This window comes from Leucoraja erinacea, chromosome 1 (assembly GCF_028641065.1).
Source record: "Leucoraja erinacea ecotype New England chromosome 1, Leri_hhj_1, whole genome shotgun sequence".
Classification (NCBI taxonomy): domain Eukaryota; kingdom Metazoa; phylum Chordata; class Chondrichthyes; order Rajiformes; family Rajidae; genus Leucoraja; species Leucoraja erinaceus.
Window position 1 is genome coordinate 99,698,143 of NC_073377.1, and position 18,569 is coordinate 99,716,711.

An 18,569-nucleotide genomic window follows, 5' to 3' on the forward strand; every position below is an offset into this window, starting at 1 on the left:
AGCGTGTACAAGCCGAGTCTATCCAGTCTTTCTTCATATGAAAGTCCTGCCATCCCAGGAATCAGTCTGGTGAACCTTGTCTGTACTCCCTCTATATAAGATTGTTAAGGGTTTGGACATGCGAGAGGCAGGAAACATGTTCCCGATGTTGGGGGAGTCCAGAACCAGGGGCCACAGTTTAAAAATAAGGAGTAAGCCATTTAGAACGGAGACGAGGAAACACTTTTTCTCACACAGAGTGGTGAGTCTGTGGAATTCTCTGCCTCAGAGGGCGGTGGAGGCAGGTTCTCTGGATGCTTTCAAGAGAGAGCTAGAAAGGGCTCTTAAAAATAGCAGAGTCAGGGGATATGGTGAGAAGGCAGGAATGGGGTACTGATTTGGGATGATCAGCCATGATCACATTGAATGGCGGTGCTGGCTCGAAGGGCCGAATGGCCAACTCCTGCACCTATTGTCTATTGTCTATTGAAACGTCATTTCTCCAGAGATGCTGCCTGACCCGCTGAGTTACTCCAACATTTTGTGTCAATCCTCTTCATAATAAGTTTGCCCCGTGGTGTTGTTTTAGGTTTTTTGTTAGGGGTGACTCTTTTGAACTGGTTGTCAATACTGATTTGGAAACTCGCTCATTCATGGGAAATTTGCAGTAAGAGAATAATGATTATCACACTAATAGAAACCCTGTTAAAATGATGTAGTGCACGAACTGAGCAATGGTATTGAGCAACTAGTCGGAAATGGAGTATAGCAAACCTTACTTACTGTTAGTGCATCATAATAAACATGTTATAAAAAAACATATATAAATCAGATTTAACTTATTGGAATAGATTTCCTCCTTTGCATGTTGAATTACATGTTTCCCTGAATGATATAGAGGAAAATAGTGGAAAATTGATTTGGGAGGGAATTGGAGACATTACGCAGCCTGGCAGATTTTCTGTCCATTTAACTTACTCACACAAGAGTGGAATATTAATCCTTATTCTTCAAAAATGCCTTGCCCTTGCTTGGCAAATGGCGGTCCATGTGGTATTGGCCACAGAGTGCTATCCTTCTAGTTTTTGTTTAAATTATCAATTAAAAAATATGGGTGTCTCACATTTGGGCAGCATTTATTTCCTTCCTGGGATGCTTTGACATTCTCTACCTCAACATCATTTTTCTGCCCTATCCCCATATGCTTTAATTCTTCTAACGTAGGAAAATCTATTGACCTCAGTTTTGCAATATCTGGCTTTTTGCAGTTTCATATTTGCTCTCCAAATTTGTTCACACCGAATTAGTCAGAAGAGGTGAAGCTGAAAGTTAAGTTATTGCAGTTATTTAGTAATTCTTGGCTCATAGTTATGTCTTATCAGTTTTTTTATTTTCTTGATTTAATTAATTTAAATTTTCTTAACCTGCTACAGTCGGATTTGAACCCACTGGCTGCAATGGTTGATCATACTGTGCCGCTTGGCAATTCCCATCTGGGTATATTTTTACATAACTTTACTTACGACACTGGAGGAGGTCATTTGGATCATCAGGTTCATACCAGTCTTTAGGGGGACAATCCCATCAGTCCCTTTCCCTCTCCTCATTTCACTGTATTTTATTTTCTCTTTCATGTACATCAAATTTGTTTTGATTCTTTTTACCATTCTCCTACACTAAGGGGTATTTTATAGTGGACAATTAACCTACTGGGAGGGTCATGGGGTGCATATAGCTTTTTTACAAGGACAGAGGAATCAAGTACTAGAGGTCTATGGGATCTCCAAGCTGCTAACCATTTCAACTTCCCTTCCCATTCCCATTCCTACTTTTCTGCCCTGGGCCTCGTCCAATGCCAGAGTGAGGTCAAACGTAATTTGGAGGAACAGCACCTCATTCTTTGCTTGGGTAGTTTACAACCCAGTGGTATGAATGTTGAATTCTTTAATTTTAAGTACCTTCTACCTATACGCCCACCCGCTGAATTCCAATCCCAGCCATGGCCCAATCAGGTTAATTGCTGCTCTGCCCCCACCCCACCCCCACCCCCACCCAAACCCTGTCTTGCTCTCAATCATGGGGCAACATATTTTTATTCCCCAAAACGGGCGGTAAGGTTGCACAGCAGTAGAGTTGCTGCCTTACAGCACTTGTAGTGCCGGAGACCGGGGTTCGATCCCGACAATATGTGCTGTCTGTACGGAGTTTGTATGTTCTCACCGTGACTGCGTGGGCCTTCTCCGAATTCTTCGGTATCCTCCCACACTCCAAAGACTGACAGGTTTGTAGGTTAATTGCCTTGTGTAACTTCTATGTGTAAATTGTCTCTAGTGTGTGTAGGATAGTGTTAGTGTGCGGGGATCGCTGGTTGGTGCAGACTCGGTAGGCCGAAGAGCCTGATTCCGCGCTGTATCTCTAAAAAACTTTAAAAAAAAACAGCATTGGGTCCAACAGAAGTTTACAGATCTGGGGAGGGTAGTGGAAATTAAAACATGCATCAGTCCTATTGCAGCAACTACTAGGCACACCCTTTTGGATGGATTAGAATTTCTATGCTATTTTCTTAATAATTCATTCAAAGAAATGTAAAAATGTAATGGATAGGAAAGAACTACAGATGCTGGTTTACACCAAAGATAGACACAACATGCTGGAGTAACTCAGCGGGTCAGGCAGCATCTCTGGAGAAATGGCGTACATGACATTTTGGTTCAAGACCCTTCTTCAGACTGAGAATCAAGGGAAAGGGAAACTAGAGGTATGAAAAGATTCAGAACATATCAGAGCCAGCACCGATAACCAAGGGAATGTGGGCTGTGGAAGAGGTGATAATGAAGTGATATATGGATGAAAACAGTGGAGTTATCAGGATGACTAGGGTGGGTGAGGGATGGAGAGAGTGGGAATGCAAGGCTTACTTGAAATTAGAGAAATCACATTCAAACTGCTGGGTTGTAAGCTGCTCAAGCGAATTATTAGGAAGGTAATGTTGACTTAATTTAGACTGGTTTGGTGTGGTGATAAGGGGATTGAGCAACTAGATCTCCTCAACTTGGTCAAAAAGGTCTACTTCAAAATTTAATCACTACTCTACTCACTCCGACCTGCACGAGTTAACCACTTATGAGGTGTTTGCGCAGTAATCAACCAGAACCAGAATGTCAATATCTTTCATAGAAACATAGAAATTAGGTGCAGGAGTAGGCCATTCGGCCCTTCGAGCCTGCACCGCCATTTGATATGATCATGGCTGATCATCCAACTCAGTATCCCATCCCTGCCTTCTCTCCATACCCCCTGATCCCTTTAGCCACAAGGGCCTCATCTAACTCCCTCTTAAATATAGCCAATGAACTGGCCTCAACTACCTTCTGTGGCAGAGAATTCCACAGATTCACCACTCTGTGTAAAAAATGATTTCCTCATCTCGGTCCTAGAAGTCTTCCCTCTTATCCTTAAACTGTGACCCCTAGTTCTGGACTTCCCCAACATCGGGAATAATCTTCCTGCATCTAGCCTGTCCAACCCCTTAAGAAGTTTCTATAAGATTCCCCCTCAGTCTTCTGAATTCCAACGTGTACAAGCCAAGTCTATCCAGTCTTTCCTCATATGAAAGTCCTGCCATCCCAGGAATCAGTCTGGTGAAGCTTTTCTGTACTCCTCCTATGGCAAGAACGTCGTTCCTCAGATTAGGAGACCAAAACTGTACGCAATACTCCAGGTGTGGACCCTGTACAACTGCAGTAGAACCTCCCTGCTCCTATACTCAAATCCTTTTGCTATGAATGCTAACATACCATTTGCTTTCCTCACTGCCTGCTGCACCTGCATTCCTACTTTCAATGACTGGTGTACCATGACACCCAGGTCTCGTTGCATCTCCCCTTTTCCTAATCGGCCACCATTCAGATAATAGTCTACTTTCCTGTTTTTGCCACCAAAGTGGATTACCTCACATTTATCCACATTATACTGCATCTGCCATGCCTTTGCCCACTCACCCAACCTATCCAAGTCACCTTGCAGCCTCATAGCATCCTCCTCACAGCTAACACTGCCCCCCAGCTTTGTGTCATCGGCAAACTTGGAGATGTTGCATTCAATTCCCTCATCCAGATCATTAATATATATTGTAAATAGCTGGGGTCCCAGCACTGAGCCTTGTGGTACCCCACTAGTCACTGCCTGCCATTCAATGTCTTTAGAATAAGTCCATGTGAAGATCCAAGGTCTGGCCCAAACACAGTCTGAATCCTGCAATGGAAAGGAGGAAGTAACAAAAATATTGCAGCCACTTCTACATGGGAACTTTGGGAACACCTCAGTTTTTCTCTGACCCTGGATGCCTCTAGAATTGAGCTAAATCAGCACATTCTAGCCACCTATGCCATTGCCAATTGTCCAATCAAAACGTTCGTGATATTTCCTTGAGCCATCCTATTTCCTTTTGTGCTCGTCCCTTTCAATTATTAATTTAGTTATTTAAAAAATGCTTTTCTATACTCTGTCTCCTTAGCAATATAGTAAAGTGTTTCATTTTTTAATAATTCATTGCATAAAGTAAATCTTCCAACTTCACTCTTTACCTGGTTCAATAATCCTACACATGGCAGACTAATCCCAGTTATTGGGTAGGTCTGGTCTGAATCCAGCTATCTGAGGCTCTTTATTAGCAGTTCTAAATGCAGAATCAGCCTTAATTAATCACTATTCATTATATTAAAATGCATTCCAGGTATCCTGAAGCCATCTTTATGCTTCATCGCAATATGATGATACAATGTTTTGAATTATATATATATATATATATATATAAACATGGTGTGGAAACATAACAGACTAGAGGTTATTGCTATGGTGAGCTGCTCACATTCAACAATGAGACATGAGATGTGTAGGCTTACCTTCTGTTATTGCCCCTGGTGTTAATTTCCATATGTATTGACTTGATCTTAAATGGTGAGGTCTTGTGTGGTGTCAAGGGATTGCACTGCTTAATGCCATCTCATGGCTGTGCCAGAGCAGAACCCCCTCTACGATGTAATGAAAAGAGCATTGACAACTGGCAAAACTGCACCCGAGATACTGCTGACATAAATCACAAAAAGGACTTGATGAGTACAGGTGTCAGAGGTTATGGGTAGAAGGCAGGAGAATGGGGTTAGAATGGAGAGATAAATCACCCATGATTGAATGGTGGAGTAGAAGGGCTGAATGGCCTAAATCTACTCCTATTCCTTGTGACCTTATGACTGTTAAACAATTATAAATATTAGAACAAATTCAAAAAATTGTCAAGACTACCAAGTCTTCCCTCTTCTACCTCAGAGCTATTTCACTCCATTGAAGTGATTGGGCTGATGGTCCCATCACCAGATCCAACTTGAAGATTCGGCAGTCAGTTTCTCCAGGGGTGTTGGGGAATTTAGCAAATGCATGACCTGCCCTTCAAATTCCGACTCGTTCAAACTCGTGTGCACCCTTGAACAAAACACAAAGTGCCGCAGTAACTCAACGGGTCAGGCAGCATCTATGGTGGTGATGGATAACCAAGGTTTTGAATGGGACTCTTTTTCTCCACAGAGGCTGGCTGACCTGCTGGGTAACTCCAGCACCATGTGTTGTGCATCAGCAGTTTCTTAGACTTCATGCAATCCCTTGTTGAACTAATCGGTACGTTCAAACTCAAACTAATTTGACCCCAATTGTAAAGGTCCATGGTGAAGGGATGGTGCTGAAAAAGCCAGAGTACATTGACTCTGTCCCAATCCTTAATCTTTTCCTGAACGTTGAAGTCATTCATTTTCTGAAGTGAATCTGCAATGTTTAGCAACAGTGATGTCATGAAACTGTCCAAGCCATCAATTAGCATTTAGTGTGTCACAGCGAGCAAATCAGGATGTCTATAATATTTTAACTATTTAAAGTATTCTGCAGCAAGCAAAATAAATAATTAATTGGAAGCTGAAGCATCTTTAACAATTTTTTGGAACATAAAATGGCACATCATGTTGGGAAATAAGTAGTTGATAGTAACCATGGTAACCAGATGTGTAGGCAAAGTTATATTTTGCCGATACAAAGTTGCAGATGCAGTCTCATCAGTTACCAATATAATTGTAGTAAGATCTCTTTATGATTATATTGAAATCTTCATCATTAAAGTCATCATGCCATTTGTCTTTAGGCTGTGGGCCGAGCAACAAAAATGTGTCTAGAAATCGATTTTCGTGACCCACGTCACGGAACTACATGAAATTTTCCACAGATTTAGATGAAATATAATTGAGAAGGATGTCATAACTCTTCAGTGCCAAAAGTAGCACATTAATTAATTAAATTAATTAGAAAATGAGATCGGGGGGGTGGTGGTGGGGGGGGGGGGGGGGGGGTGTAGTAGTGGGGGTGTGGGGGAAGGGGGGCTGTGGGTTCACTGGTTCCCGTCTCCGTCCTCACTCCCGGCTCCGTCCGCACTCCCGGCTCCGGACTAACTTAGCTGCTTCCGTCCCCAGCGCCTGTCACGCTCACAGCCCCCGCTCGTGAACACAACCCGCCCCCACCTGCAAACACATCCCACCCCCACCTGCAAACACATCCCACCCCCGCCCTCGAACACCGTACGATCCACTGCTTCTGGACGGGCGGTTTCTGGGCGGGCGGCTTCTGGACGGGCGGTTTCTGGGCGGGCGGCTTCTGGACGTGCTCACGGACTCAGCCCCGCCTCCGGAGCTTTATTCTCCAGCGGGTGTCGGAAGGGGCATTACCTTCATGGTGACTGACAGGCGAGAAGACCAATCTGCTCATCTCACGATTTTTTAAACCTTCACAAATTTTCTACGTATCTATGATAGAATGAAGACTAAATTAGTAGAGGTCTTTAAGATTATAAAGGAGTATGATTGGGTAGATGTGAGGGAGATGTCTACATTTGTGTGGGTGGACAGACAATACAATACGATACAATATTTATTGTCATTTGAACCTCAGAGGCTCAAACGAAACTCTGTTTCTACAGCCATACAAACAAAAAATGATTCATACTAGACACACAACCAGACACACAACCCATTCACACAAACATCTATCACAGTGAACCTCCTCCTCACTGTGATGGGAGGCAAAGTATTTTTTCTCCCCTGCTCTCCATTTTTCTCCCGATGTTGAAGCCCCACGCGGGCGATGGTAAGTCCCACAACCATTTTAGGCTGCGCCGGGCGATGTACGGCCCCGCTCCAGGCCCAAAAGTCACAATGTTGGAGCCCCCGGCGGGCGCTGGAATGTCCCGCGGCCATTAAAGCCGCGCCGGGTGATGCACGGCCCCGCTCCGGGTCGTTCCAACCCTGCAACACGGGCTGGAAAAGTTGCGTTGTGGGAGCTCCGAAAAGCGGTCTCTCACCTGGACCTGCGAGCTCCTGATGTCCCAGTCCACCGGACCTGTGGCTGCAGCTGGAGCCTCCGAGCTCCGGGGTCGGGCCGCAGCAGCGAGCCACCACCGCTCCCCACGCTACGAGGCTGGCCAGCCCCATGATGGTAAGTCTGCAGCTCCGCAGGCTCCGCGACTGGAGCCCCCAGGTGCGTTCCGTTTGGAGGCCGCTCCATAGTGCTAAGCCTCAACGACAACGGAGACCCGACAGGGAAAAGGTCGGGTCTCCCGTGCAGGGAAGAGATTTTTAAAAGTTTTCCCCTCCCCCGACATAAACACAGTTAAAAACAGTTTAAAAAAAACACAACAACTACATTTAACTAGCCAATAAAATTTAAAAAAAGACAGACAGTCTGTAGGGGCCGCTGCAACGGTGTCGCACCGCCAACCGGAAATGAATATTAAATCCAGGAGTTATCCAGACCTAATAAATCCAGGAGTTATTGGTATATGCTGATGGGTTTAGAAGAAGAAAGGTTGGAGGAGTCTCAATGGGAGCATCAGCACTTGTTGGGTTCATTGGCTCCTTCTGTGCTGTATGTAAAATTGGCCTTAATTGATTGTGCTCAATGCTCATCTGAACACTATTTCATAAATTCATGTGATAGGAACTGAATTATGGGCCTGTCCCACTTAGGCGACTCTTTAGGCGACTGTCATAGTCTTGTCGGATCACCGAAAAAACCCGTCAACTGAACACAATCCTATGACTATGTATACGACAAGCTACGGCCACCTACGATCTAGTCGATGTCACTCTACGGTAAGCTCTCGACAACCGGTGACACAATAGTGGCGACTTAGGACGTCCTTCTTCGACACACCTACTACGACAACCGAATTCAAGCTACGACAGGCTACCACCCTGTCGGCGTCACAGAGCCTAATTTTGAACTCCAAAACAATGACATCATCCTATTTTAATATTAAAGGGTTTGCAGGGTGGGGTTTCCAATCATTCTGAGTCCTGACTGCCATGAAGCAACTTCAGGGGGCATTGCTCTCAGTAGAAATAGAATCCCTGCTGCTAGTGACCAAAATATATATATTTTTTTAATTTCTCAATGCAGTGCATTGCTTGTCTTTGTGTTTGTTTGATTCATGAAAATATATAAAACTAATCTTCTTTTAAATGCATTGCTTGTTTTTGTTTTATACATCAAAATATATAAAAAGATTAAGCTTGTAAATGCAGTGCATTGCTTGTGTTTGTTTTATTGATCTAAATATATGAAAAATGAAATATATGAGATACTGAAATGAAATATATGAGACATGAGACACTGAAATAAAATTATATTAATCCTTCTAAATTCCAGTGAATACAAGCCCAGTCGACCCATTCTTTCATCATATGACAGTCCCGCTATCCTGGGAATTAACCTTGTGAACCTACACTGCACTCCCTCAACAGCAAGAATGTCCTTCCTCAAATTAAGAGACCAAAACTGCTAACATTACTCCAGGTGTGGTCTCACCAGGGCCCTGTACAACTGCAGAAGGACCATTTTGCTCCTATACTCAACTCCTCTCGTTATGAAGGCCAACATGCCATTAGCTTTCTTCACTGCCTGCTGTATCTTCATGCTTACTTTCAGTGACTGAAATAGGCACAGACCCAAGCATATGGAACATATGTACAACAAAGTATGATCAATTTCATCCACGTAAAACGTCAAAATCTTTGATCTTGTTTCTTGAAAAAAGCCAAGGTTAGAATGTATTAGCTCTAAGGTAAGACTGGAGGCACTTAAATTGTTTTGTCTTTTGTCCTTTTGTCTTTTCTCCTTTGCCTTTTAAAAAGGGAGGGAGAGAGAAAACGGGGAATTATAGTTAGTCTAACATCGGTAGTGGAGAAAATGCTAGAGTCAGTTATTAAAGAAGGAATAGCAGCACATTTGGAAAGTAGTGAAATCATTGGACAAAGTCAGCGTGGATTTATGAAAGGTAAATCAGGTCTGACGAATCTTATAGAATTTTTTCGAGGATGTAACTATTAGGGAGAACCAGTGGATGTGTTATATCTGGACTTTCAGAAAGCTTTCGACAAGGTCCCACATAAGAGATTAGTATGCAAACTTTAATCATACAGTATTGGGGGTTCAGTATTGATGTAGATAGAGAACTGGCTGGCAGACAGGAAGCAAAGAGTAGGAGTAAACGGGTTCTTTTCAGAATGGCAGGCAGTGACTAGTGGGGTACCACAAGGCTCAGTGCTGGGACCCCAGCTATTTACAATATATATTAATGATTTGGATGAGGGAATTGAATGCAACATCTCCAAGTTTGCGGATGACATGAAGCTAGGGGGCAGTGTTAGCTGTGAGGAGGATGCTAGGAGGCTGCAAGGTGACTTGGATAGGTTGGGTGAGTGGGCAAATGCATGGCAGATGCAGTATAATGTGGATAAATGTGAGGTTATCCACTTTGGTGGCAAGAACAGGAAAGTAGACTATTATCTGAATGGTGGCTGATTAGGAAAAGGGGAGATGCAACGAGGCCTGGGTGTCATGGTACACCAATCATTGAAAGTAGGCATGCAGGTGCAGCAGGCAGTGAAGAAAGCAAATTGTATGTCAGCATTCATAGCAAAAGGATTTGAGTATAGGAGCAGGGAGGTTCTACTGCAGTTGTACAGGCCTTGGTGAGACCACACCTTGAGTATTGTGTACAGTTTTGGTCTCCTAATTTGAGGAAATACATTCTTGCCATAGAGGGAGTACAGAGAAGGTTCACCAGACTGATTCCTGGGATGGCAGGACTTTCATATGAAGAAAGACTGGATAGACTCGGCTTGTACTCACTAGAATTTAGAAGATTGAGGGGGGATCTTATAGAAACATACAAAATTCTTAACGGGTTGGACAGGCTAGATGCAGGAAGATTGCTCCCGATGTTGGGGAAGTCCAGAACATGGGGTCACAGTTTAAGGATAAGGGGGAAGTCTTTTAGGACCGAGATGAGAATTTTTTTTCACACAGAGTGGTGAATCTGTGGAATTCTCTGCCACAGAAGGTAGTTGAGGCCAGTTCATTGGCTATATTTAAGAGGTAGTTAGATGTGGCCCTTTTGGCTAAAGGGATCAGGGGGTATGGAGAGAAGGCAGGTACAGGATACTGAGTTGGATGATTATGCCATGATCATATTGAAGGGCCGAATGGCCTACTCCTGCACCTATTTTCTATGTTTCTATGTCCGAGGCTGAGGGGACACCTGATAGAAGTTCATACAATTATGGGAGGCATAGATAGGGTAGATAGTCAGCACCTTGTCCCAGGGTGGAAATGTCTAGAGAGCATAGCTTTAGGGTGAGAGGAACATTGTTTAACGGAGATGTGTGTTGAACGTTTTTTATACAGAGTGGAGGGTGCCCTGGAATATGTTGCCAGGGGTGGTGGTGGAGGCAGATGCGATAGTTGTGCAGAAGAGGAATTTGGATTGGCACATGGCTGTACTGAGAATGAAGGGATATTGATAGGATGCTGTATTTGGAGGTAATTGAAATTGGTAATGATGCACGGTTGTGACATCAAGGAAGTTCGACAGAGAGGACAAAAGAGAAGGTTTAAGAAATTTAGGGACGTTTATGGAAAGAAACGTTAAAATAGCATGGAACTCTTAAATAGGCATTCAGGCTGACCCCACCAACTTGTCTCATTAAAAAAGTAGTTTTATTATTTGTGTTATTAGCTTACAGTAACAAAGATGTTAGTGATTCTTCTTCTTGCTAATGAAACATAATAAACCAAATGAATAGTTAGATCTCAAGCCGGGTGTTGAACAGCCAGGTTGTTGTCTCTGCGTCAATGTCTGCCAGGCCCTGAGCTCCAATTGGTGGGTGGTAGAGCGGACACCCAGAGATGACATGGTTGGCTGTCTGTTGTTCTGCTCCGCATTCACAGGCTGGGCTCTGGCGGAGCCCCCATCTCCACATGCTGGCATTGAAACACCCAATCCCAGTACAACGTCCGTTGAGCTTCACCCATGCTCCTCTGGTCCTCATTGTCTGATTAATGACATTGAAATAAATGTGGATGATATGCTTAGTAAGTTTGAAGATGATACAATATTTAGTGGTAATGTAGACAGCAAGAAAGGTTGTTTAACTACAGCAAGTTATTCGATCAAATGGAAGATTAGGCAGAGCAATGGCTAAATTGAATTTAATCCGAATAATTGAGAGGTGATGCATTTTGGGAAGGCCAATAAAGATCAATACGAATGGGTTGTTCACAGTAAACGACAGTGCCCTAGTTTACTGATTGATGGACCATGGGGTAACGTCCATAGATCCTTGAGAGTGACAGCAATGATGGATAAAGTGTGAAGAAAGCACATGAGATGCTGGCACTCTATCTGTGACATAGAATAAAAGGACTTTGATGAAGCTACTTGAGCCTTTGAGAATTAAATACAATTTATAAAGCCACAGCTTGTTAGGCCACACCTGGGGTCATCTGTCCATTTCCCTCCACAGATGCTGCTTGACCTATTGAGTTCCTCCAGCAGTTTCCTTTTTGCTTAGGAATCAAATATTTGCAGTTTCTTGTGTCTACTGCCAGTTTGTGTAAAAATGCTGAATAAATGTTTATGAAGCAATGGTAACAGCTAATGAATCTTCACTTCTTGAACCTTTGAGATTTAAATACAATTTATGGTGCTTTGCTTCAGTCCTTCAGAGGGGAGCCATTAGGATTATTGAGGACACCTTCCATTGTAATCAGCTACATTGTTTCCATAACAGGGTGAAGAAGCTCATAACTGTGGCCTTCAACAAGAACCAGTTTCTGAAACGACTGGAGACTCAGCATGTCCGAGACATGGTGGAGTGTATGTATGAGAAAAACTACCAAGATGGTGACTATGTTATTAAGCAAGGCGAACCAGGAAACCATCTTTTTGTATTGGCAGGTTTGAAAAACTTGTAAAGTTCTTGAATTTACCGTTAAAGTTAGATTTGACAATAGACAATAAACAAGAGGTGCATGAGTAGGCCATTTGGCCCTTCGAGCCAGCACCGCCATTCAATGTGATCATGGCTGATCATTCCCAATCAGTACCCCTGTTCCTGCCTTCTCCCCATATTCCCTGACTCCGCTATCTTTAAGAACCCTATCTAGCTGATTAATTAATCTGTTGATTTTCATAGCTGGATTTAAATCATGAAATCCCCTATTTAAAAGGATTGGTGTGAGTCAAGAAGGGTGCCCACCAGGCATTTGCAGATGGGCAATAAATGTTGAACTTGTCTGCAATGCCCAGATTCCGGAAAATGAATGAATAAAAATAAAGGTTTAAAGTGATGTAGTGGGTGTTGTCTATTTGCATCTGGTGAAAGGAATTGTCCAATTTGAGGACCAGGTCTCGTTTCCCTTTTATTGTCACAATAACAGATGTCTTGGGGTAACTCTTAGTTACCACACCTTCAAAGGTTCCTGAGAATGAGGAAGAGCCAATGATCAGGGCTGTTTCACTGGAGCTTGGACATCACTAAGGCCCACAAAAATAGAGGAAAACTAAGCTTTACATATAGTCAATGTCGTGCTTTCATAAAAAGATAATCGGATTGCTACACCAGCCGTGGAACGCTGATTTATATTGTACGTGTGCTGTGCTCAACCCAATGGGTGCTTCATCTGTCAGTTCATTGATGAGCCCAAGAGAATGCTATGGCACCCACACTGATTGCAGGAATGGAGCCCAGTCAATGATTGCCCCATTTCTGTAAGGTGAATAGTCACCATGCCTTCCTTATATATGTGTAGGAAAGAACTGCAAATGCTGGTTTACACAGAAGACTGACACAAAATGTTTCAGTAACACTGCGAGATAGGAAGCATCTTTGGAGAGAAGGAATGGGTGACGTTTTGGGTTGAGATCCTTCTTCGGACACTTCTGAAACATCACCTATTCCTTCTCTCCAGAGAGGTGCTGCCTGTCCAGCTGAGTTACTCCAACATGTTGTCTCGATCCATATTTAGATGTGTTCGCCTGATTGATTATGGCAACAAAACACTAAACTGGTTGGTTACCTTACCATTCATGATGAACAGAACACTTAATGCACAGTATGTGTTTTCACAAGAGAGAAGGAAATAACCTTGAAAGCTTACAAAGAATTAGGAATAAAAAAACAATCTCATTGTGCTCCTGAAAATGTATCCATTGTGTTCACAACCTCAGCATGTTTCAAAGTTCCAAGCAAAGAATATATTTTCTGCAAATTTGTAAAGTAGCAAATGTGGCCACCTATTTTGCTCACTACAACATCCAACAAACAGCAATGAAATAGACGACAACATATTTTTAGATGTTGCCTACGGGAGAAATTATTCCCTGCTTGTTTTCAGATAGTGCCCTTGATATTTTTATATCCACCTAAAAAGACAGCACCTCTGAGAGGGTAGAATCCCTCAGGGCACTTTAGTGTCCATTTGAATTTTGCGGCTAAGTCCCTGGTGTGGAAATTGATCCTGCAGCCCTCTAACCCGAATTTGACAAAGCTACCAAGTGAGCCGGGGGTGTAATAACTAAATAAGGAACATTAACTGCAAAAACATCAATGACAATGATCATTTTTGACAGTGAAGCCAGATGGTTAGCTGCCTCTCTGCTGCTGACCATGGAGTAGATCTGAACTAGTGCTTGAAAACACATTTTAGAAAAGGAAAATCCTGGTGAACTTCTACCGCTGCACCATCGAGAGCATCCTTACCAACTGCATCACAGTATGGTATGGCAACTGCTCTGTCTCCGACCGGAAGGCATTGCAGAGGGTGGTGAAAATTGCCCAACGCATCACTGGTTCCACGCTCCCTCCATTGAGTCTGTCCAAAGCAAGCTTAAGTCTGCATGTTTTTTAAAACATCGCCAAGGACATGCTCTGAGATTTGAAATCCTTAATTAGTATTTCCATTGGTGTACACCTTTTATTTTGCACGTAATGTCCATCAATCAATACTTCACATTGAAGCAATATCATGGAACAATAACATATATGATATACAGTATAACTGCATCTAGGATCTACAGCTATCTTTCTATCTATCGCTGTCATCTATCTATCTAAACATCTATTGCTCTCCTCTTTGTGGTGACTGCCATTTCACCCCCCCCACGTGATTCGCTTATTATTTATTTTTTTAATGCAAAATCGTTTGCTATGTCGCTCTGTCAAAGGATCGATGCTAAAATGCATTTCGTTGTCCTGTACTGTAACACAATTAGACACATGGAAAAAAATAAAACTGAATTTCTGAAAATCTTTTCACATATATAACCATCGGGTAAAACATCAATCATAGACAAATCATTTATACAATGGGAAAAAATGGGAATCAAAACGCTCGAAGATCTGTATGAATTGGGGAAATTACTATCATTTCAACAACTACAACTGAAATATAATTTGAAATATAACAAATATTTTAAATATCTTCAAATTCGTGATTATCTGAAAAAACACACAAAAGACTATCATAATACTTTTGAAGCAATGAAGACAATGGGGAATCATCTAATCTAATATTGTACCTAAATAATTTCATTTTAAAATTCTAATACGATCAACATATGGACCGCATTTGGCGAACTTGCGATAAAATATTCAAAAGCGAGCTGGGACAATCATCGGTGCATAAAGGTAGAGATCAACCTCCATTATTCCAATCAAAAAAAAATCTTAAGTATTCAAAAAAACGTTTTTTAAAACATTAGCAAGACATGTTTCACCAGATCTTGAAATCCTTAATTAGCTACCATAGCCACTCTTTTGGTGTACAAAAATTTATTTTTCACGTATGTATTTGATCAATTTTTCAAATTAATCAAAATATCATGGAACCAAAACCAGACTATCTATTTATCTATCTATCTATCTGATTATTTTTGGAATATCGGAAGGTAACCCAGAACTAAACGTGTTTCAGAAGAATTTATTTAATTACGGGCTAATAATAAAAGCTATCTATCTATCTATCTATCTATCAATAAAAATCTATATATCTATCTTTGAATCTACATCTGGAAGAGATGAGATTCCTCTTATCTATCTATCTCTAAATCTACCAATTCTCTATCTATGTTTCTGGATCTATCTCAAGTATGATCTGCAATCTATTTAAAAAAATAAATCTCTATCAAATGGTATCAGGACCTGGTATCTATCTATCTATCTATCTATCTATCTATCTTTCTGCGGATCTATCTATCTAGCTATTATTCTATTTATCTTTTTCTTCTTTTCTAGGGTCTACTTTCTCTCTTTCTCTTCTCTTGTGCGTTTTTTCTTTTCTAAGGGGCTTTTTCTTTCGCCACACTCTTGCACCATTCTCACGACTCTGCGCTTTTCTTTACTTTCTTTACTTTTCTTTTTCCGATCGGTGCTATAATGTAAAATTTATCGAGGTTTAAAAATCTTTAAAAACGCTTGTGCGCAGATTCCTTCAGTCAGCACCAGGCAGATTGGTCTCTTCTCCAGGCAGTAAATGCCACGGCTGGGTTGGCGACGCCCATTCCTGCCCCACCGGCGGTTGCCTGTCCCGCCTCACTCACAAACTCCTCTCTCCCCTCCTCACAGTAACTTGTCTATCGTCTCCCCCACCACCGGCGGTGGCCACAGGTGGGGTTCAGTGGAGTTCCATCTCTGTTTCCCTCATCACTCACCCCTCACTCCCGCCCACCCTCTGCAGCAATAGTGGTCCCGTCGACCCATCCCCCCCGGGTCCGTCTCCTCCGCCTCTGCCGTTGCGGTAACTCACCCTCACCGCCTCCTCGGAGGAGGTCTTCTCCACCAGCTCATCAAAACTCGTGGTGCCCACTGTGACAAACACCAACCCTCCCTCCCCCCATGATGCATTGGGGGAAGGAACTGCAGATGCTGCTTTTTATGGAGGGAGGGAGGGAGGGTGTGTCTTAGGGTAGGGGAAAGGAGAGGAGGGGAGAGGTGAAGGAGGGATGAAGGGAGGAGGAGACGGAAAGATCCTGGGGAGGTGAGGAGAGATAGTGGGGGGATCGAGGGAGAGGAAGGAGTAGGAAGGGAGAGGGGGAAAGTAGGGGAGGTGAAGAAAGTAGGGGAGGAGGGGGAATAGAGGGAGAGGAGAGCAGTGGGGGAGGTCGGGGGGAATAGGGGAGGTGAGGAGTAGAGGATAGAGGGATAGGAGTGCGGGTAGGGAGGGGAGAGGAGTTATGGAGGGAGTGAGTGACTGAGGGTAAGGAAAAGGAGGGGGATGGGGAGGCGAGGGAGGGATTGGGGGAGGGGAGGAGGAGAGGGGAAAGAAGAGGGAGGGTGAAAAGGAGGAGGAGGGAGTGCTGGGGGATGAGGGGAAATGGGCCGAGCCTGCGCAGTTGGGGCTATGCGTGAGTGGTACAATATTGCATTGGGGGGGACGGGCTGCATTGGGGGAACTGGTGAGTGGTGAAACATTGCGTTGGGGAATGGGTTGTGTTGGGGAACCAGGCCTCCCATGTGACAGGGACCCAACGGGTTCCCACTTAGTCCAGTATTAACTAACTTAGTTTAAATATGAAGGCACATTACCTCAAAACATTATTCTGAATCAATATTAAAAACCATAGGGAAATCACAGTATTACTTCAGCCAATGAACTGGAGGTGCACTGTTTTTAATGACTCACTACAAATAATCACCCAACAAATAGTTAATTTGTTCGTGAAATAGAAATTATATCAAATTCTCTCAATAAAAGCAAGATAACTTCTCCAGAAAAAATCGACTGTGGAGAATTGTTACATATAAAATAGGTGCATAAAATAATCACAGCCACTTACTATAAACTTGATTGACTCTGAAATTGCGAACCAAGGAGAAGTAGTTGAATGGATGGAACCAGAGGGTGATGGTTGAAGGTTGTTTCACGGACTGTAGGCCTGGGAGTAGTAGGACTGGGAGGATTTGGTTCCGGGACCATTACTGTTCGTAATCTATATCAATGATTTGGATGAGAACATACATGGCAAGATTTGCAAGTTTGCAGATGATACAAAAGTGGGTGGTATTCTAAATAGTGAAAATGGATGTCAAGAATTGGAGTAGGATTTTGATCGGCTGGCCAGGATGGTTGAGGAGTGGTTGAAGGAATTTAATACAGAGAAATGTAAGGTGTTGCATTTTGGAAAGTTTAACATGGGCAGGCCTACACATTAAACGGCAGGGATCTGGAGAATGTACAGCAGAGGGATCTAGGAGTGCAGGTACATACAGTAGTTCCATGAAGAGTGGTTAAAAAGGCTTTCGACACATTGGCCTTCATCAGTCAATATTCAGAATAGAAGTTAGGAGGTTATGTTGCAGTTACAAAAGACTGAGGCCGCATTTAGAGTATTGTGTTCAGTTCTGGGCATCATGTTTCAGGAAATGTGTTTTCAAGTTAGATAGGGTATAGAAAGGGTTTACGAGGATGTTGCCAGGACTAGAGGGTCTGAGCTATAGGGAGAGGTTGAGTAGGCTGGGATCTTATAAAGGTGTATAAAATCATGAGAGAAATACAGACGCACAGATTCTCTTGCCCAGAGTAGGGGAATAAAGAACCAGAGGACATAGGTTTAAGCTGAAGGGATAAAGATTTAACAGGAATCTGGGGGGTAACTTTTTCACACAAAGAGTGGTGGGTGTATTGGAAGTAATCGAGGCAGGGACTATTGTAATGTTTAACAATTAGACAGGTGCACGGATAGGACAGGTTTAAAGGAATATGGGCTAAGTATGAATGTAGATGAGTCTGAAGAAGTGTCTTGACCTGAAACATCACCCATGCTGCCTGTCCCGCTGAGTTACTTCAGCATTTTGTGTCTATCTTCTGTAGAAGGGACATGTTGGTCGGTCTGAGCAAGTTGGGCTGAAGGGCCTGTTTCCATGCTGTATGACTCTATGACTATGATTCTATGATCACAGAGACATACAGTCAGACTGCATGGATGTAGATTGGGCCCACTGTGTTTGTCATCCATTAAGAACCCCTTTACACGAACCCTGTACTAATCCCACTTTATTTTCACCACATTATGACCAATTTCCCTCAGATTCTGCGACCCGCCTATATCCTAGAGGCAATTTTCTGGACCATTTATCCCATGAATCCATGCTTTGTTTGGATATGGGAGGAACCTGGAGCACCTGAAGTAATCCCCACATGGTCATAGAAAGAGA

General features: G+C 42.9%; 1 protein-coding gene across 1 annotated transcript in view; it reads left to right on the top strand.

The window, feature by feature from the left end:
• The window catches only part of prkg2 (protein kinase cGMP-dependent 2), a 97,854-nt gene that overhangs the window by 2,142 nt on the left and 77,143 nt on the right, over nt 1–18,569 (top strand). The window contains exon 2 of the mRNA XM_055630417.1: nt 12,147–12,313. Within this exon, the coding sequence (XP_055486392.1) occupies nt 12,147–12,313 (167 nt within the window). The remainder of the gene's footprint in view (nt 1–12,146; nt 12,314–18,569) is intronic.